Here is a 22,133-nt window from a genome sequence, read left to right as displayed (position 1 = left end):
AATCATGCATCTGCAAAACACTAAGCATTATTGATAATTAAATATACAAATATCACATGAAGAAGCTGGCCCTCATGTTTCTTCTATTGTGAAATACGACATGTATAGCAAATGTTAATACAAGTTAACGTACAAGTTAATACACGTAGTAAAAGTGCCAAGTTCTTCTACCTCTCGGTTTGTGCGGTGAATAACTAAGCAACTCCCAGGGAAACACAACAGAGTGTTATTCGCTACATCAGGGAAATACGTGGACATCTGTCAGTCTGAATTTCGACACACACAATTGAATCCTTTAACCTATTCTACACCATTTAGTCTATAAAAATCAATAACAAGCAAAATTTTGTTTTTTCTTCCTGTAGAAAAATTTTATTGTATAATAATATACACGTGCTTATGAATTTCCTAAATACATAGTTGATGTTACTATTTGCACTAAAATTGCTTTCCTTTGCCTTCAGTAATACACACGAAATACAGGACATGAGAATAAACTAAAATACAATTATGAAATTAAAAATTAAAGCTAATCACTAATAATTCTTTGTCAAGAAGACATTTTAGGTACCATATGTAGCCATTCTGCTAAGGGGGTCACAGATCATGTCCAGTGTGGGGGAACCCCGGGCCGCCGGCTGGTCCCAGCCTGGGGTGGAAAAATTGTCTTCCATGAAACCGGTCCCTGGTGCCAAAAAGATTGGGGACCAGTGAGGGATAGTCAGAAATGCTGGCACCTGGAAATAATTTGATGAACTACATACTTTCTTCCAGTCTGTACAACCCTTTCTTGGTTTTGCTATTTTGACTATTTCATTAAAAAAAAACAAAAAACAAAACACAGACGGTAGCGTGTCCTCATGCAGTTCCTACCCTGTGCTACCAAGTTCCAAACTCTAGGATTTACTAATAACTTTCCCATCAACACCCACCAAAATATCCTTGTGCAAGCTTCAACTTTCACTAGAACTTTCTCTAGTTCTCCCTTAACTCAAAGATAAATACCGCTTTATTCCCAGCAAAGAAAATCTCACATTTATAAGTTATCTCAAATCACCTTTGAAAAAGTTAGCAGCAAACCCCGCCTTGTTCACGGTCCCGTCGGAAACAAACTTCATCCACAAGGTGTTGGAGGTGGATCTTACGTCCTCGGGTCGGTCGTAGCCGCAGAAGCGCCCTATCAGAGGGCTGTCGTCCCCGGCCCCGTCGCGAACTTCCAGGTAGTCGTAGGCGCAGTTGTCGTGTCTTTCAATCTGCAACGGCAAAAACGTGTGAACGCGAATCTCGTTCACGAATAAAACAATTTCCGCAGGGAGACACGTGTGTTCTCGGTGCCACATTGCTGGCACTTAGTTTTTGCAGCCTTGTTTACAAATAAAAGCCTATTCTTCATGAAAAAAAAAAACTGGGCCGGCTAGGCTACAAGCAAGGTATAATTGCTCTGAAACATAGGTATAAAAATTGCTCATAGTCTGGATAAAACCATCGTTTTATTCATAGAAAAGCTGGAGTCAAATTCTCTTGATACAGTACTATTTTAGGTTACAAATCTCTTTTTGAAGGGAAACATGATAACATGGGGTTACAATTCCTCCTAGTCTGTGAAACTCTTCACGCGTGACTTGCTGGTCTGCGCGGAGGAAGACTACAGTATTGCCGCCTCCGCACTGGGCTCACCTCTCTCAAGGTCACGTGGCTTTGTTTGGATGAGACGTGTACCTCAACGCCATCCTCTCAACCTGTATAACCTGGGAAAACCCAACCTCTTTCCTTAATAACTAAACACAAATATCAGGTCAGGCCGTTAACCTAGGAAGCTTTATGAAGAACTACATGTTCATGGACCTATGTTTTGACCCTGAACTTATTAAAAAAAAAACACAATTGATAAATTCTTTTAAAAATTTTAAGATAATTTTTAAAGAAAATTCTTGTTTCTTACATTTTCACAGAAGTTGAGCACTAGCCCTAATGGCGTGATAGAGTCAACTGGCTGCGTATTAGATATTTAAAGCTAGAAATCACAGACAACTACAGTCAAAACACCATGAAAAGCATCACGTCTTCACAAGTATCATTCAACACGCAAGCCCTTAATTTAAGGAATTTTCCTGTTACTGACGTTAAAAGACACATGGATGTCGTGGAATGTCAGAGAACGTCCATGGAACTACACAACCCGAATGCAGGAAACTGCTGGTATAGTTGGTTGAAAAATCTGTTTCCTTATTTATTAATATATTAATGAGGATAATCTTTAAATTGGGTAGCATAAGGACAAACAGAAAAATAAAAATAGATTTTGAAGCACAGATTTCGTGAAAACTAAGTACGACATTTGCTTCTTCCTTTTCCCCAACCACAGAACGGAGAACAGACCCCTGTGTTGTAACAAGCGTGGTGAACCTATCTTGCTCTTTCTCTGGCTACGCCTGTGATCCGGGCACTCCGGGAGGCCGAAGCAGGAGGTTGGCTTGAGCTCAGGAGTTCTGGACCAGCCTGGGCAACAGTGAGATCCCGTCTCTACTAAAAATAAAAAAATTGGCAGGGCATGGTGGTGCACACCTGCAATACCAGCTACTCCGGGGCCTGAGGCAGGAGGATTGCTTGAGCCCAGGAGTTGGAGGCTGCTGTGAGCTATGATAATGCCACTGCACTCGAGCGGGGGTGACAGAGCAGGACTCTGTCTCAAAAAAAGCAAGAAAGAAATGGGATAATTTATGTTGCCTGGTCCATAAAACTCACTCTGTTATTTTAACAGATACACATCACTTTAAATTTTAATTCACAATATTATTCACTGGTTATTTAGTAAAAATTGGAGGTTTAAATATTTTATAAGATACACAAAGTATAAATATTGCATGCGTAAAAATAACTAATTTTAGGATGAATTCCACTAGTACCTCTTTATCAATTATGTATTGTTTACATATTAAACATTATGCACCTGCTATTGGGGTAACAAAATAGAAACACACACTGAATGCTCACATGGTAAAAGCTGCAGTTGTCGAGTTGCCTAGAGAAGAATCCGTGCCTCACCTACACGAACTCATGGCACTCAGAAATACATGATCCCTTCACTGCAGGAACCCTACGCATCTTACCAAGGACCTGAACGGTCTTGGGTTACATATTTTTCGGTTTAATCTTAAGTGCGAGGCCTGCACAATGAATCCTCTCTATTGATGTTAATTATAACTATCAAGCATAGTTAATTATAACTGTTTCATCAACTACATCTACAGCAAGCACAGACGAAAGTTTGAGTTATTTTATTTGTGTCATTTCTCCCACTATATCAAATTACTTCATCAATTCATAAATGGAAGGGATAGAAACAAACATGGCTGAAGCTAAAATGTAAATCAGGCCCGCTGATGTTATGCCGGTAACCTTACGCTCCATGAGAAAAAGAACACCACAGTCAACGACTTTAAGAAAAAAAAGAAAGGAAGGAAGGAAGAAAAGAGGGAAAGAAAGAAAGAGCAGTTTCTTCCTGAGTTAAAGCAGGGACTCAGTTCAAAGGGCTGGGAGCTAAACACGATGTCATGCACAATTACACATAATAAATATGTTTTGATAATGACAATGCTGATTTATCACAGACTTTAAGGTAATTAGAGCATAAACCATAAACGAATGTGGCAAGTTTATCATGACATAAACAGAACTGGTAAGTACAGAGAGAATATGGTCAAAGTGACAGTCAGCTCTGGACATTTTTCAGAAAACTGATATTTAAATGGTACTGGAAGTAGATCCAAATACACAGAGAAGCAAGAATGAGTACAGAGACCGGCCTGAGGGATTAGCATTACATTTCATTACTAAGTGAGGGCTCGTATGTTTAATTGCAGGGTGGACAGGAACCATCGGAAGTGAATGATTTCTATTTAAAAGAACTAAAATAAACTAAATTTAACCAAATGTAGTCAACCTCTCACTCTGAAACTGCCCCCCGGGCAGCACGTATGGTGAGTGCACGCAGGGAGCGTTAGCACCCAGGGAGACCCGTCCGGGGAACACGCAGGCCTCAGGACCCGGGCACAGGCCTCAGGACCCGGGCACAGGCCTCAGGACCTGGCCACAGGCCTCAGGACCCGGGCACAGGCCTCAAGACCCGGGCACAGGCCTCAGGACCCGGGCACAGGCTGTGCCTCAGTTTACAACCAAATTTCCAAATAAATACAGCATTGCACAAACATCTATTGCAGTGCCAAATTATTTACAAAGAGCTCTCAAGACTCCAAAATTTCCAGATACTAGGCTCAGTGAAAGGTGTCCCACGCTCCCTGAACAAGTAAAAAGAGAATCACAGCAGCACGTGACCCAGCAACACCACCTCTGGGGAAACACCCAAAGGAAATGAAAGCGCATCTGGCAGAGACAGTTGTACACCTGTGTTCATAGCGGCATTACTCCCGATAGCCAAAAGGTGGGAACACCCCAGGTGTTTTTGACAGATGAAAGGATAAACAAAATGCGGTGTATACATACAATAAAATACTCTTCAGCCTCAACGGAAGGGAATTTTGATACACGCTACAACATGGGTGAAGCTGGGAGGCATTATGCCAAGGAAATAAGCCAGTCACAAAAAGGATAAATCCTGCATGATTCACTTATATGAGGGACCTAGGAGTAGTCGAATTCGTGGAGACAAAGAATGATGGTTGCCAGACTCCGGGGAGAGTTGTGTGGGGCCTTGCTGCTCAGTGGGTGTGGAGTTTCAGCTCTGCAAGGCGGAAAGGGGGTCTGGAGATCGGCTGCTCGACAGTGGATGTACTAAACTCTACTGAGCTGTACACTTAAAAAACGGTTAAGATGGTAAATTTTATGTTATGTATATTTTACTATAATAAAAATGTACCACCATGACTGTTACAATGTAGTTTTAAAATATAATTTATGCAATCAGATATGATTAATGCTATCAAATTGATACAACTTTCGTAGCTAATATCATTTAAAATGATAGACACTTGTAGCAATGTTAAAGCAAAGTTTTTTGCTTTTGAGGAAAATGTTAAAGAAAACTATGATGAATGAAAAAAATCTAGTAAAGTCTAATGCTATGAACAAAAGAAATTTTGAATAAAAAAGGGAAAAGTTTAATACATAGATAATTATCTTTAATTTTATACTTCATTATTTCACAATATTATTAGTAACATTTAATATTAAATTAAGTATAGTAATATGTAGATAATTACAACTAAAAAATAGGGAGAAAAATATGTTCAAACATGTTAAAATCAACAGCATGAGTCTTGCTTAGGTTTATTTTCATGTGAATCATTTATTTAAATGCTGTCACTTCATTTTTCTTCCTCCATGACACAAGTATATTGCATTTACTCATGAATTCAATAATCTTATTGAACACTTGCTATGGTGAGATAATACGCACATACTATCAAGTGCATATTATCTGGCCATAGTATGTAAACAGTGGTGAATAAACAGACACGCCCCTGACTGACTGACACAGGTGATTAAACACACAATGTACACGTGGAGAGAGTATGAAAAGGAAGAGTCGAGTGCCATGATAAAACACCAACGCCTCTCTTTGCTAGCAGGACCCGGCGACATAAATGCACAGACCTGCCTTGGTTTCAATCACAGTGCCACCAGTTATGTGATCTTGGGCAAGTTTATTTAAACTAACAAGTGCTAATCTTTCGGATGCAATTATAGCCTAAACCATAATTCACGAAGAGCTACTTAACTCTTCTGTTATAGTCATTACCAATACACTTAGCTGAGCACCCCAAAATAGTACACAGCCAGCAGAAAATCGTTAACTAATTAAAACCTCCTTATCTCAACTTCTCAGTTCATTCACAAAGACTAGTCTACTTATTGTAAACTAATAAAAAATATTTAAGGGATTTAAAGGATTACTTTCAGACAGGCAATCTACCAAGTACCCAGATAAAAACTTAAGCGCACAGTTCAGAAAGTCACAGCTTGCAGCGGCGGCGGCTGAGGCTGCTAAACATCTCTGGGTTTCATAAGCAAAGTATCGCCAGGTCAGGACGTGCAGTCATGTTGACACGGACCTCAAACTTAATCCTACTTGAATTAATGTATGTGAGGATTTGAATTTAAACAAAAGTAAGCTCCAGATTTATTTCACTTTTCTGCTTTATTGACATTTCTTTGAAGTTGTTACTATAAACATTTCCAGTCTCCCAAACATTTTCTTGTCTGCATTTCTGCATGCCGAAAGTTCTCAAATAAAATAGGAGTACTAGAAGCTTCCTTACAAATGACCCTGCTGCCGAACACATGATGGCTTTCCAAATTCACTCCAGAAGGGCTCCATATTTATATACAAACTCACTACACTGTATCCATCTTACGAAACAATGTATCCCGCAACGCCTAGGGAAGGAAAAGCTTCCCGTCTTGGCCCATTCTAGATGGGGTAAGAAAACCCCATAGACGGGGTGGTTTACAAACAACAGAAACGTATTTCTCACATCCTAGGGGCTGGGAAGTCCAAGACCAACCACAGGGGGTCGGGGCAGCGGGGGGGGGGGGGGGACCCCATCGCAAGTCCCGGGCAGAGGGGTTGGGTGGGCATGGTGTGGCGTCAAGTCATCACATATGGGTACAGTTTGATGGCAAAGCAACCGCCCTGTGCTGACGGATTGGCTACAGGTTTCAGGAGAAAAAGTGGAATTATGGGTGCTCCTTGGGTAAATGATGAAACCAAGCACTGAAATAACACGGAAATAAACCGCGGAAGAGGGCGTTTAGCGAGGCAGACAAAACCACCAAGCGCTTGGTCACTTAACGATGAGGCCTGTTAGATATTACAATATGTCCAGCATATAAACAAAGGAGGCAGAAACATAGGAAATAAAGAACAAGAGTGGACAGGACACTGGAGATGACGAACAAAACGCGCGCTCAGCCCAATCACGCCCTGTTGCCCCAGAGGCGCGGTGACCCTGTTCGCGCAATGCACAGGTGTTACTAAGTGGCCGCTATGCGTCAGGCACCGCTCTGAGTGTCTGAGGTGGGAATCCTTTCTATTCGTCCTACGATACCCTATGTTTGAAGGCCATTATGATAGTCATAAACCGAAAAAATAAAACTGCAAACCAACTAAGCCAGCACCTCCCTGCGTCTCAGGTTCAGACTCGGGGAGGCCTGCGTCCTCCAGCACCACTTCTGCCAGGGGAGAATCCCACGAAACACTGAGCTATACATTAAACGTGGTCAATCTCTTAATTCTAGAAACATCACAAAACACAGTAATATGGCCGCTGGGTAGATAATTTTTCTTCAAACCAGCTGTTTTCGTCTAAATTGTGGGTGAAATTTTTCTATCCAATTTTAGTCCACTGTTAACAATAAGTTGGCCTATTTGAGCAATGGCCCATTAAAATGACAAAATTCAACTGTGAATCAAATAATCTCAGAACTGAGGTCTCCAAAAATGCAAAAAGGGTCAGGAGCATAAAATACAACATCATGATCAAAGCAGGAAATATGTGTTTTTCATAACAAAGGGAAATATGTCAGGGAAGGTAAATGGTACTTGCAAGGGGATGGGGACAAGCAGCAGAGAAACACGCGCAGGCCTGCAGGGGAGGGCGCGGCACTGCGCTCACTGGCAATGCCGGGGTCCCCTGGCTCCTGCGGCCATGGTACAGAGACCAGGCCGCGGCCACGGCACTCGGTACCCCTGGCAGGGGTGGGAATCCCTTCCGCCTTCTGACCACTCGGACGGCGACCCAACCTTCTCATCAGGGATGAAATAACCTCCAGTTATGGCATCTACATAGTTAACTCTTGCCAGGACCTGCCACCCCCCCCCCCCCCCCCCCCCGCTCATACCCCCTTCTCTGCCCTGGACTCCCAATGCACAGACTGACTCTGATTTAAACACACTCTGCAGTCCCTCACAAATGCCCCCACTTGGCTTCTAAGCCCTAACTCGGCTCCCCTCATCCACAGAAGTGACGCATTAGCCACCTGGAAGTTTGGGACCCGACTTTGATCTGAAATCCTGACTGGCCTTTGGTTTCTCTGCTCTTCATTGAATCGCACAACCGCCGCCGATCCCGGCCGGGTATCTCTGAGGGAGGCGAAAGCTCCTAAGAATACTTGAATCCCCATTTTTGATATAAAGAATTATCTGTGTAATTGTAAAAGAGGTGAAAATAGATTATTCCCCCTACGAGAGACTGTCTGCCTTCTGGCCTCTGAGTTCAGAAGAGAAGTAAAGGCTCCGTTATTCAACGGACCCTCCGAGCAGCCTTGTAAAACGAGCCTGTGCATTTATTTGTCAAAACACACTGTTGTCAGGACTTCAAACATTCTAATCACACAGCACAGATCACGTAAACTCACTTTAATCTTCTTGAAAACGTCTGCGACAAGAGGGAAGGAAAAAATCCTTTCTCCCTTGATGTCCCATTTTATAGGATCCTTTGCTGCTCGGCTGATTACCAGGCTGGCTCTCCGTCTCCTTGCCAGTTTAATGAGGGCTCCCTCAAACGCCACCGTCATTTATGGAGCACACACTTCGCAGACGGCCTCAAAGACTTTACCTCGAAGGCCTGGAAGGTGAGCCCGACGTGGTAGCCCTCGGACATGGTTATCCTCCACACGCACTCCTTCATGGGGCGGTAGTCGTCGGGGTAGTTAGGAGACTGGATCTGCCCCTCCTGTTTGCGGATCTCGCCCCCGCAGACGGCTGAGGAAAGCAGAAACGAGCAAAGGTGAACCAGATACGCCGCGGTGCGTTCCTGTGTGAGTTCAGCTCCCGCGTCCGAGCACACAGGCCGGTCACCACACGCAGAGCGCCTGCGCACCCCGGGCAAACGCTCGGAGGGTCAAATCCTAGCCACTTACCTATAAATGCTACACAACCATCAGCCAAGGAAACCATAGTTTTTAATTGTCGTTATATCACATCTTAACAAAAATGTATTTTAGTATTTTTTTAACTGCTAAAAATCTTTAGTGATTTTATAAATTTATTCTTTGTGAGTTTGTTCTGTGATTCCCTGAGATGTCTCGTTTGGTGATTTGACGGCAGGTGAGGAGAAGCTTCACCCTGGAGGGACCTCGCTGGGTCTCCGTCACGAGCTCAGGGGCTGTGCCTCCCGCCCGTCACCTCCTCGCTGCTCCACGGTTCATCTTCAGAACCAAATGCCTCCGTCCACGTAAATGTTCAAGGGCAGCAGAAATCTGTCTCCGAAATCACCTAAACTCCCACGGGAGGATGGGCCCCTCCACCCACAAGCTGCAGAGACAGGGGCTTTCTGAAAGCCAGGAGGCAGGAAGCACTTCGCTGCTTAGAGAGGGGTGAGCAAAGCACTGAGGAAGTTCCTCCTGGAATGCGGACTCCCTCACTTAGACAAAGGATGCTCCAGAAACGTGCACAGTGGCTGTCTCTGCGGTTTCTCGTAATAGAGTATTCCAGAAACACAGGGTCCAAACAGACAAAGTCAGCACAGAGGAAAATGGTAATCTCTCACGATAGTTTAACACCATCACGAAACGAAGTTTCAGAACTCTCGTGCCATTTGTGTTTTCCCACACATCCCTGAGCACATTTACTAACAGACGTTATTACATCACTGATAGCAGAGTATAGGTTGTCCTTGCGATTTAGGTTTACTGGCTATTGTTATTAAAATCATCCTTGTGAATATAATAATGCAGGTTCAGAAAATTTCGTAATCTTAAAATACGGTTACAATACTGCTGTAATGAAATTGAAAGGAAGGTCCTTTCTGTTACGAGATCTAAGACGAACTGATTTCTGAAACCCAAGGGGACTTGCCTTCGTAGACAGCTGCGAAGCCTTTTCCTACCCAGTTACTGCTGCTGCGAAACTCGATCCACATTCTGCTGTCTGTAGAGGTAAGAACTTCAGGCACTTTGTCCCCACAGAATCTACCTAAAAGAAACAAAAAATGAAAAGAGATTCCTAAATATGACTCTATATTCTAATTGCTTTTCATACTGGCTAGAAATAATATACATAAACAATGATTGGGTTCATATTTCTATCACGTGATTAGAGCCATAACTGAGCCTTAATACTTAAATGGCAGATAAATAAAACAGTCTCTCCATATCTATTGTAAAGAATCTGACCGCCAGCCTCAGCCTGGCTGACTGACGTCAGCATCCTTACGCTACGTGGAGCCCACAAAGCATGTCTGTAAAGGGTCACATGGTGCGCCCAGGTGGGGAATGCTATTCCACAGGGAACGAGAGGCGCAAGTCACCCTGAGAAACGGCTTCACGCCAGTCTGGCCACTAGCAGGGGAGACACTTGGTTACGGACGCGCTCTCAGCTCAGAGTGGAGTTCTTGTCTAGCCAGGTTCAAGGGTAACGCCTCAGGAAAACCCCTAAGCTACCCCAAGTCTCCAAGTGTCTTATGTTATCGAACACGCTCTGTCTCGTGCTTACCGGCATAACCTGCCTGGTACAGGCAGGAAAGCAACAGTACCAGAGGACGTGCGTGTGAGCTCTGACTCTTTCTGCGTCTGCATCCACAGGCACGTGTGGGAGCCGCTGAGCGTGACAACACGCCACCCCCTCCTCTCCTCCCCACCCTTCCAAAAATACCTTTCATTTATTATTGTGCATGCTGCCTCTATGCTCGAGCTTTCACACGACAAGATGGTTAAATATGACAATACACGTGGATAATCCCACAAACACGTTACACGTCACCGTTTCTGTGTGCCCTGGGCATGACACAGCTTTAGCACACAGACATGGCAGCCGGCTTGCATAGAGCACGCCCATCCTAACAGCCAGGTGCCAGGTGAATCAGGGGCGGGCAGCACAGGGCAGCGCTGCTCAGGCTGCGGTGCGCTGCTCAATTTCCAGGAAAACTATTAACGTGAGGTCTCTGACTCAGAGAGCCTGGAGCGGGGCCAAGTTTCCACAACTCTAGCCACTGTCCAGGTGGTTCTGGTGCTGCCAATCTGAGGCTACACTTTCAGAGAAGGTCCTAGAAGAAACAGCGGAAAGGCTCCCCACCGTGACTGCGTGGAGTGACTTCGGGAGACCGTCGTACGGTAAGGTGCGCGACACTCACAGCGCTCCAGGAGAAAGCGCTTTCCAAAACGTTGGCTTTAGATTGCATTCTCTAACGAGCTTAATGAAATGTTTTCTTTGGACTGCACAGACGTATAGCAAATTGCTCCATCTCAGCTAAGAAACTAAATGTCAAAGACAATGTTTTCCTCAACTCGACCTGAGGTTGTTTTCCTCAACCTTACATTAATTCAGTTCTTCATTTTTTCCTTATTTTTAAACATTTCTACAGAGTTCTCGGATTAACTAAGGCTTCTGGCACTTTTAATACAATAGTGTCCATTCAGCAGGTTTTAGATGTTAAAAAAAAAAAAAAAGATCGGTACAGCACACAAACACAACTGAGCAAAGCAACTTCTAAAAATAAAGCCACAATCTCAAAAAAAGGATCAATACAGAGTAGATGCTCACGGCTCACAGCAGCTCTCACCTCCGAGCAGAACAGAGGGCAACACTGAGCCTCCTCGTGAGAGTCCACAGCGTGGTCTGCGGTCAGACGCTGGCAGCAGACCTTCCTGGGCACCGAATCTGAGCCACAACTGACGACACAAACTACAAATGCCTCTTCTGAGCCACAAAACTCTCTGAGAAGCAAAACTGTGATGTCCGTAGTAAGAGCTGACATGCTGGGCTTGGAAAGCCAGCCACCAACCGCGCACTTAACAGCTCGCACGCCACCGCCCCACGGAAGACTCAGACCACACCAACACACACACACACAACATGTGCACGCACAGTTCATTTGGATTTTTTAAAATCAAAACTATGATTCCTAAGTTAAAAACACAGCAGCATTGTGAGGCGCGGTCCCAGTGGACGGGACAGAAGGCAGGCACGGCCACACGGGGGCTCAAGTCCCTACCCAGGAGTGGCGACTTCCTCCAGTAGCCGTCCCTGACTTCGATGTAGTCGTACCAGCACAGGCTGCTCTTGTACAGGTCCATGGTGGTGAAGTTCAGCACGACCTGCAAGGGGAGGAGACACCGCTCAGAGCAGCAGGGGCGGCCACACGCGTGACCCGGCGCCCGGGGGACGGGAGCCCAGGTGCACAGCGACAGCTAATTCTTTGTCCACAGTCGTGGCACCCTAACATTTGTTCTTAACAAACATTTCAAAATCACATTTTCTCACTCTCTTTAATGTTTAACAGTATCAGTAGATGCACTATGTTAACAGTTGAACAAACTGAACATTTTACCGATTAACCCTAAGTTTCTGTGAAGTTAATTTGAACAATTATAAAGCAAGCAAAAATCTTGATTCAAATACTCCGTTTTGAATTTTCCTAAAATAAGCCTGATTTGAACCATGAAGAATTCCAATTTTTCCATGAATGTCTTTTTCTTAATAATTTATTTAAAGGACGATCAGACATCTGTAATTATGTTAAAAATAACCACCGCGTGGCATATTCCCAGAACATAATATCATTGTGTATGTTGACATGTTTTAAATACAGCCCTAGAATCCAAACTTATCCTCCAACGATAATCAAAGGCAGATGCCCCTGTGCCTCTCTAGACCCAACGATATACATTCAAAGACCTTTCAAGTTAGATGATTTTGTACATAACCCTTTACTCCACACTTTGTTTGGGAATGACGCTGTTTTTGCAAAAATAATTCAAGAACAATTCCAGGAAAGACAACTTTCTTACTGCTTTATGAAAGGACTCTACTTTTCAAATAATTAAGTCTTTCTTTACCTTGATTACACCAGCAGTAGAGCCAAACGAACATGAGAAATGCATTTCTCTGATGCAGTGAGATCCTTCTGGAATTTTTTAATATTCAAAAATTCATTCTAACTCTATATCATTCTTAAAATACCTGAGATACTTGAAGCTCATCGTGAACCTGTTTGTTACTCTAAAAACTGAAATGGACTTTGGCCAAAAGCAACAGATTATGTACATTTGAAATGCTCTTACTATAAAACCATAGTTTGTAGTAATATCCAAAGAACCCTTTTGTGACGATACAAAAGCTGAACCAAGAGAACTCTCAAGGAATGCCAAAGGGAGGGAGGGAACATGCATACTATCATTCAATCCTAAATCCCTATTCCAGGAAGGTGCCTCGAGTTCTGTGCTGGAAAACATGCTTCCGCCCTTTCCCGCGCGCCATGGCTAACAGAAAGGTCAGCACCAGGTGCGGCAAACGGACGCCGCACCGGCTTGACCCTTCCCGCCATGAAGATGCAGCGTGAGCGCAGGTGCTTCTCTGGGCACCTCGCGCCAGGCGCCCGAGTGACCACTGACCAAACGGTCACCAAAGCTGGCTTCGGATGTGTCTATGATAGGTGGACGTGAGCTTTCCTGGTGACACAGAGACGAAACCCAGGAATGATAAGAAAGTACACTGGTTTTGAAATGTAACACACTAAGTTGTGGCACGATTTCGTTTCATTCAATAGAATCGTCCACTTCTGTCTTCCTGGTTTGCAGTTTTTTTTTCCTTGTTTTTCCTTCCATTCACCTAATTTTAGTGTTCTAAGTACTTTCAAAAACTGTTTACAAAAGTTTGCAAAATGTTGCTCTATTCAAGGGCAAAGAACTGTTCTTTTCTTTCTCCTTCATAATCCTCAACACTTGACTATCAAAATGGCTTAGTATCTAAGTTATTTTTGTGACGTTCCTTAAACATTTGTTTCTCCATCTTTGAATACCAATCCAACATTAAATTACGTGTACGATATATTCTGGCCTCTCCCCTTGACTTTGTGTTTACTTTAAGTCTGCTACCAATGGAGAATGCTGCAGCCTGATATTACGTTTCATTCTGCATTTTATGTTTTCCCATAGCAACCACCAGGCTTTCAACTTTGTTTGATCATATATGAACTTGTTTATTACAGCAGAGACAGCAAAACTAGAACCCAGACACAAACAGAGACCCCAAGGTTCATTTTTGTGGCTTCTCTCTTACGGGGAGTTTTATAATGATGTCCAAATACTTTCAACTTCTTCCTTGATGAGGAAAAAAAATCAGCTAAATTAGAAGTATGTGTATTATCAAATTTCATCCAAAATTGAAAAGAATACGGTTGGATTTCTAACAAATAGTTAATATTTTAAGTCTTGAAGTGTATGTACTCACGCACATACACAGAGGGGGGATAACTCCAAGCAGAAAGTTTTTCTATCTTGTTTTTAATCTTCAAGTTTAAACACCAAGCACCATGGAGGAGCACAACTGGCCTGACACTAATATAAAACACAGAGTCCTTTAGAAGCAGAAAACGCAATAAAGATAGGTTTTCTAAAATCAGATCTTAGGATGCCGACTATAGAAGGAAAATCCTGGCCCTTGACTGAGGTTGCCAGCAGAATCCACACTTGAATTACAAATGAAAAGCACTTGGAAAATATTTAGTTGTGTATATTATGCTATTTTATGTAAACACATTGCATCTTGTCCCAAAGCAGGATAAAGTGAAAACTACGTAACCTAATTCTATAAATATTTTATTCGTGACAGTAAGTACCAATTCAAACTTAATCATCGCCCCCCTGGAACATGGAAGGGAAAGACCTGCAAGATTTCCTGTGACCCGTTGGGAGTCTTGGTTGCAACATGAATTTGGTGCAGCTGCTGCCAAGTTTGCTCATTAAAGACTTTGTTTTACGATGCTGCCGGGTGAAGAGCCTTGAAGAAAGGTGGGTCCACAGTCCCAGGGGCTGGCTGTCTGCAAGTCTCCAGAGAATACGATCAAGGAAGCTGTTTCAGCACAAGACATCACTGGCTACCAAAGTCCGTGAGCACCACGGGAAGGCCAGTTAGAACAGCACCTGCACCTCACGATGCTGGGCAGAGCGAACTTTGCCAATTAGCCTGATAGTACCGAATGGCTCTTCAGAGAGAGATGTGAAAATCGAAAGCAGCAAGATAAAACAGACTGCTGGTCTCCAAGAAGCCTGGACAAGCCTAGTAAATTCTCTAGAGCGACTGCAGTTTGTTCTCAGCAGTAAAGCTCAGAGACTAGATCAGGGATCCGTGAGCCACAGCCCGCGGGCCGGTCCCCTGCAGCCTGTCTGTGTAAATGAAGCTCTGTAGGTGCTGCTTCCTCACCGCACTGTTAGCTTCTGCTCTGCAATGTCAGAAACGAGCACTGGTGACAGCTAAGTACCGTGCAGCCTGCAAAGGCAGAGACATCCACGGTATGTCTTTTCCAGAAAAATTTGCCAGTCTCTGGAATAATTGATCATTAAGGTGCTGTGCTCTGAAACTGTATTATGTTAAAGGGAAAAAAAAATTACAACTTTCCAACATCTATAAGCTGTTCTTGACTGGGAGCCAGAGGCTTGGGTTCAAGTTCACCTTCTCAGTTTGCTGGTTCACGGAAATGTCCTGAGGCTGAATGAATGTTTTCACTCGGGGGGGGGGGGCGAATTCACCCAATTCACCCACATTTCACCCAATGTTTCACAATGGGACGTTACTGTCTGGGGCCAACCTCACCAGAATTAAACCACAAGAACGTAACTGGATGACGTACACACAAAGCCTCGGGCCATCCTCGAGCACTGTTAAGACTCTCACGTATTGTTATTTCCATGGTATAGACTCAGACATTTCTCACAACACAAACCCTGAGAAAATATGAACAAGAAGTGAAAGTATTAATCCAATTTCCTTAATCCATCTGTGCTGGGGAACATAAAAATATCAATTTGATTTTAAAGTTTCATGGGAAAATCAACATGTGAAAGTAAGACTGGGGAGAACTCGGGGCCTTGGTTCATCTTACGACAGGCAAGTGCGAGACCTCACTGGACCCTAATCTCCATCAGGGATTAACTACGACAGGTGAAAAACAAGAGTTGGATCACGCTACTAAAATAACTTTTCCACTTAAACCTGCATGATAATATCTGGATTTTGGAGCTTTGATGTGGCATGGCCTACAAGTCACTGGAACTGTTTTTTATGCTGCTTGCTGTGGTTTGAATGTGTGTGTCCCTCCAAAATGCGTATGTTGGAATTTAAACCCAGGCTGATGCTGTTAGGAGGTGTCTGCTGGGAGGCGATTAGTCATTAGTGTAGTCCCCTCACGGGTGGGATTCGTGCCCTTATAAAAGGGCTGGAGGGAGCAAGTTCAACCCCTTGTCCCTTTGTCCCTTCTGTCCCTTTGGCCACATGAGAATGCCACAAGGTGCCACCTTGGAGGCAGGGCACAAGCTCTCACCAGACACCGAGTCCACTCCACCTTGATCTTGGAATTCCCAGACTTTAGAACTCTGAAAAACAAATTCCCACTGTTTATAAATTACCCAGTCTAAGGTGTTTTGTTGCAGCAGCCTGAATGGGCTGAGCTATCTCTTTCCTTAATTCCCACCCACCCCGTGTGCAGCTAGTCACCAACTTCCACAGGTGACATTCTGCAGTACCCCCAACATGCCCCCTTCTCATCGGCAACGCTGCCTCTCTGGATACCCTGCGGTCCTTCCACAAGACGCCTGCAGTTTCGCCTTCCCCGGTCGTCCCACACTCTGTGGCCACGTCAGCCAAGTCTGCTTCCCTGCAAGGCCCGGGCATCGGAGCCGCAGGACTCACCGAGCTGCCTCATCTCCCGTTACCTCAACACGCAAGACCCCCACGCCCATCACTCCTTGCTGCTGAGCCCTGACAAAGCAGCCCCATCTCAGCACCCGTGTCTTGGCTCAAGTGCACACAATTCTACCTGGGTTCCACTTTCCCCTTCCCTGTTCCCTGAAATTCTTCACACCTTCCAGTCCGTATCAAACGCTGCCCTCTCTGCGGTCAAGCCTGGATCTCCCAGCAAGATCTAAGCTTCCTCAAGACTCACGACAAGCTGTACCTGTTTTCTTCAGCCATTTTTCCGATCTGGCCATTATATTGCAGGGCTCTAGGTTTGTAAGATTCTTGACAGCAAGGATTTATCTCAAGCATCAGAAGATACATCTATTATAACAGCGTCAGAAGTCTATCTACATAGTAATTGTTAAATTTAAGCAGTGCATACACACTCATTTGAGTTCACTTCGCATGTGTAAAGCATAGCTGAGTGGTTAAAAAGAAATGTTTGCAAAAGAAAAAATCGAATGACATCTTTTAAACGGGTTATATAGGTAAAGAGAAATCATTAAGTCCATTGGAGACATAAGCCACCTGCCCTTGCTCAGAGGTCAGTTCTGAGAGGGGGAAGGATCGACGCCTTGTGCGTCCTCGACTGCAGCAGCGCCAGCCGCAGGGCGGCGAGAACAGCCGTAGACAACATAGATCACCCTTCACCTTGGGACGCTCAGTCCGAGAAAGGCGCACATGTGAACTGACAGCCTAATTTTATATAATAATTGTGGCAAAATATTATAACATCAAATTTATCATTTTAACCATTTTTAAGTGTACACTTTCTGTGCATTATTGTGCAATAATGGCCTTATTTATTTAAAAAGAATATTTTTCCTGCATGAAAATATATGCTTATTGTAGAAAATAAAAGAAGAAATAAAATCTATTTGTAAACCCAGTAGGTACAACTAAGCTTTGTTTTGATGTGCATATTATGTCTTCCATAAATTTGCCTTGAATAGATATAATTTAAAAATTGGACCTTTTATGCCTATGACTTTTAACCTCCTTTTCAATTTTCACAACATGTTGCAAACATTTTCTCAAATCAGTGTTTTCTTTTAGTTTTTAAAATTTATTTTGTTGCCAATTTTTCATTATTATAAATAGCTATCTTTGCACACGCCCAGATAATTGCTCTAGAATAAATTTCTGGGTAAAAGTGCAGGCACATTTTTTAAATGTGATACAGATTACCAAATGTCCTTCAGAGAGGTTATTTCAATTTTTACTTTGAGAAGCTATCTATCTTCACAATCACTTGATGTTATCATTCTGTTTTGCCTTTAGGTGACATGTGACAATTCACTGTGGGTTCAAATAGAGTTTCTCTGACAAAGAGTGAGAATAAACAATTTCTTATCTTGTTGAATTTACCCTTGCATTAATCCTTCATTAAGCTTTCTGCTCCTCATGCACTTCTGCTGTGGCGTCAGCCTTTCCTGCTGTTTGTGACAGTTCTCTGTGCGTGAATAGCACCCACGCGTGCTCAGCCCGCATGCTGGGAAGGTCTCCACTTTGATTTTCATTTGTGCTTTTTGTATTTTTGATAAAAATGATTTATGTAAATAATCTGAAAAAATTGTTATTTTACATTTTCTGATTTTTGATTCCTATCCTCAAAATCTTTTTCAGAATAAAAAACAAAGCACTTCCATCTTCTTAAGAAAAATATGCAATATGAAGTAAAAGTGTAATTTTTTCACAAATCCTCAGAAATGATTTCGGTATTATTTATTGAAAACATTTCCTTTTTCCCAGTTTAGTTGGGAAATGAGCGTATGACGGAAGTCTTCCAGGCCTGCAGGTGTAACTCTGGCCTTTTCACTTTGTCCTGGCCCAGAGGCCTCTTTGACGTAACCACAGAGTTTGAGCTACTGAAGCTCCTGATATTTTTCTACTACCTGATAGTGCAACCCACTCCCCCATTGACACCATCACGGTTACGCAAATCCTCTTATTTTTAAAATAAATTCTAGAAAAATTTGGTCTGGGTGTAAAACAAACATCTGTTAGAAATTTATTTGGGATTACTATATACGAATTTGGGAAAAACTGACAATTCGTAATACTGTATCTTTACCCCTGGGTATGTGATATGTCATTCTGTTTATTTAAGTCCCTCAGTAAATTGTTCAGTTTTCTAAAATCTGTTAGATTTGAATATTTTTTATTTGAACACCTGTAGTCCTGCTTATTTTTTAGTTGACTCTTTTGGACTTTTGAGAAAAGAAAACATTATCCATAACTAAAGAAAAGCGTAAGATCAGCCCTTCCGAATGCCAGCGGGGCGACGCTGGGCAGGCTGGCCCGGCCCTGCTGGAGCCCAGCTCCCTCACTGCAGAGCGGTGGGTGTGGGGCTCAGCTCAGGGGTGCCGGGTGCGTCGCAGACGCTGAGCACAGCACCTCCAACAGCGCACACGGCCAGCACCCAATAGATGCTCGTTTTTCCTACTTCCTGGATTGTAAACAAAACTTTCTACTCCTAATCCACTGATGTATTTATCATTAAGTATGTATATCGAATTCTAGTGCTTCCAGAATTTATGAAAATTTTGAGATATAGTTTATTTTCATTTTGACCTATTATGTTAAAGATTCACATACTTTATAACACTTAAGTACTCTCATACTATTGAAATCAAAAGATCTTGTACTGGCCACATGATTTATGAATTATACAGCTTGATTTAATTGGATTATTTATATAACATCTATGTGTTTATATTCATATGTAAAGCTATTTAAAGTTTTGTTTTTTGCATTGTATGAGGTATGCCTATCAGAATTTTACTTGTTTATAAAATAGAGGCTTTGAATTGTTTTATAATGTACTTAAAATACATTTTATTACATGAAAGGTATGTAAGTTTTTAGAATTTTTAAAAACCACCAAGAGAAATCACCTTCAAGCAACAGCATTTTGAATAATTTTTTGTCTATTTATTTTACATGGATATTATTTAAATTTTTAGGCCAGGCACAGTGGCTCAAGCCTATAACCCTAGCACTTTGGGAGGCTGAAGCAGGAGGATCGCTTGAGGTCAGAAGTTCAAAACCAAACTGAGCAACATAGAGAGACCTTGTCTCTACAAAAAAAAAAAAAAAAAAAAAAAAAAGAGGCAGGTGTGGTGGCAGGTGACTGTAGTCCCACTAGGCTGAGGCAGGGTGATCAGCTGAGCCCAGGAATTGGAGGCTGCAGTGAGCTATAGCGATTACACCACTGCACTCCAGCCCAGGCAACAGTTAGACCCTGTCTCAAAAAAAAAAAAAAATTTAGTGCTCATTAAATCACTTTCAACTTTAATTTCCAGGGATCTGTATTAAGAAATATTTGAAATGAACTTTTCAAACATGTAAGTTTTGATTTACAACAAAGTTGAAAGTGTAGCCAACTATACCAGTGAAATTATGTTTTTATAAATTCAAGTAAAAAGTATACACATTTTCAAACAGAAAAAGCCAGCAAAAATTCTAATTTAAAAAAGTCTAGAATATAAACTTACAAGAAGGACCACGATGAGCCATGATGAAGTCTGAGATGTGAGAAGGAATGTTGAATAAAAATATTTAGTAAATATTTAACTTTAACACTTTCACAAAGAGTGTTGGGGAAAGAAAGCATTCATGCAAAAGAATGAATTTGGACTTTTCTCTTATACCATTTAAAAAATTAACAAAATATTGATTAGAGACCTAAATGTAAGACCCACTCCTGGACGGAAACACATGGGGAAGCTCTGTGGCACTGCATGTCGCCGTGATTTCCTGGATATGACACCAAACCATGGGCAACAAAACTAAAAACAGACCAATAAGATGACGTCAAACTTAAAAACTTTTGTGCATAAAAAGACACGATCAACAAAGTGGAAAGGCAACCTATGGAATGGGAGAAAATATTTGCAAATCATATCTTTGATAAGTGCTCAATAGCCAGAATATATAAAGAACTCCTACTGTTCAACAACAAAAATATCAAATAACCTGATTTAAACATGAGCAAAGAACTTGAATAAACATTTCTTCAGAGATGATATGCAAATGGCCACCAAGCATATGAAAAGATACTCAACTAACCCTAAACCGTGCTCACTAATCATCAGAAAAATGTAAATCAAAACCACAATGAGATATCTCCCACCTCACGCCCAGCAGGATGGCTGTTATCAAAACAGTAGAAAACAAGTGTGGTGAGGAAGAGGAGAAATTAAAATCCTTCACACTCCTGGTGAGATTTTAAAATGATGCAACCACTATGAAAAAAAGGTATGGAGGTTCCTCAAAACATTAAAAATAGAACTTCCATATGAGCAGCAATCCCACTTCCGGGTGGACGTCCGAAAGCACTGAAGTGGGTCTGAGAGGCATCTGCCCAGCGCGTCCGTGGCGGCATCATTCACAACAGCCGGGAGGCAGAGGCGACCGGGATGCCCATCGGCAGGTGAAGGGATAAACAAATATTCCATGCCTACGGCGGAATGTTACTCAGCTTTATAAAGTGAGAAATTCTGCCGCATCTTACAACGTGGATGAATCTTGAAGACATCATGCTAAGTGACATAAGCCAGTCACAAAACAACGAATACTGCACAATTCTAATTATATGAGACGTCTCAGATTCATAGAAACAGAAAGTAGATGATGGTCTCCAGGTGCCGGGGAGGGGATGAAAGGAAGCGGTTGTTTAATGAGCATTGAGTTTCAGTTTTGCAAGATGAAAAAGTTCCGGAGATCCGTTCACTGCTGTAACACATTTTGTATGAACATACCTAACACTACCGAGTTGTACTAACAATGGTTAAGATGATAAACTTTATGATTTTTTACCACAATAAAACAATTTAGTAAATATTGTATATCATAAACCAAAAGGGCAAAAGACAATAATAATGTCTCATTTGTGTGATAAAAAAACAGGCATGAACAAAAATATAAAACAATAACATATAAAATGGGGATAACCTTATATAAATGTTAATATTAGCGTCCCTTTCTAACTATCTGATAGAGCAGACAAAAAAAAAGAGAGAATATGTTAACAGCACAATTAAAAAGTCTAGTGCACACATAGAGAGATCTTTGCACTCAGCCATTGCACGAAACACATTTTTAAAGCAAAGATGACTTTTATGGAGTTGGTGACTCCAAGGCCATACCAGCCCAGGCTGCCCCAGAGACTGACGTCACACAGACTGACACATGGGGGAGAAGAGTAGGAAAAGGATGATTGAAAAAAATAACCTATGTTTGCAAAAAAGACAAACACGTTTCTGGAAAAGTATGTGGGTTAAAAAGAAACAATAAAAGAAAAAAATAATTAGAATTGAAAAATAACAAAAATACTATATGTCAAGCTGGTGAAATTCAGGTAGAGTAGTTCTTAGAGGAAGATTACAGCCTAAATGCTTGTATTGCAAAAATAAAAAAGATGCTTGAAACTAATGAG

At 42.3% G+C, this 22,133-nt stretch overlaps 1 protein-coding gene across 1 annotated transcript in view; it reads right to left on the bottom strand.

Moving 5' to 3' along the window:
- The window catches only part of TLL1 (tolloid like 1), a 163,365-nt gene that overhangs the window by 29,038 nt on the left and 112,194 nt on the right, over positions 1–22,133 (bottom strand). The window contains exons 10-13 of the mRNA XM_069493212.1: positions 11,952–12,054; positions 9,818–9,934; positions 8,577–8,722; positions 1,058–1,253 (exon numbers count right to left, since the gene is read on the bottom strand). Of these exons, the coding sequence (XP_069349313.1) occupies positions 1,058–1,253; positions 8,577–8,722; positions 9,818–9,934; positions 11,952–12,054 (562 nt within the window). The remainder of the gene's footprint in view (positions 1–1,057; positions 1,254–8,576; positions 8,723–9,817; positions 9,935–11,951; positions 12,055–22,133) is intronic.

Source organism: Eulemur rufifrons, chromosome 18 (genome assembly GCF_041146395.1).
Source record: "Eulemur rufifrons isolate Redbay chromosome 18, OSU_ERuf_1, whole genome shotgun sequence".
Classification (NCBI taxonomy): domain Eukaryota; kingdom Metazoa; phylum Chordata; class Mammalia; order Primates; family Lemuridae; genus Eulemur; species Eulemur rufifrons.
Note: the sequence above shows the minus strand (reverse complement) of the source record. Positions and strands in the feature narration are given on the sequence as shown.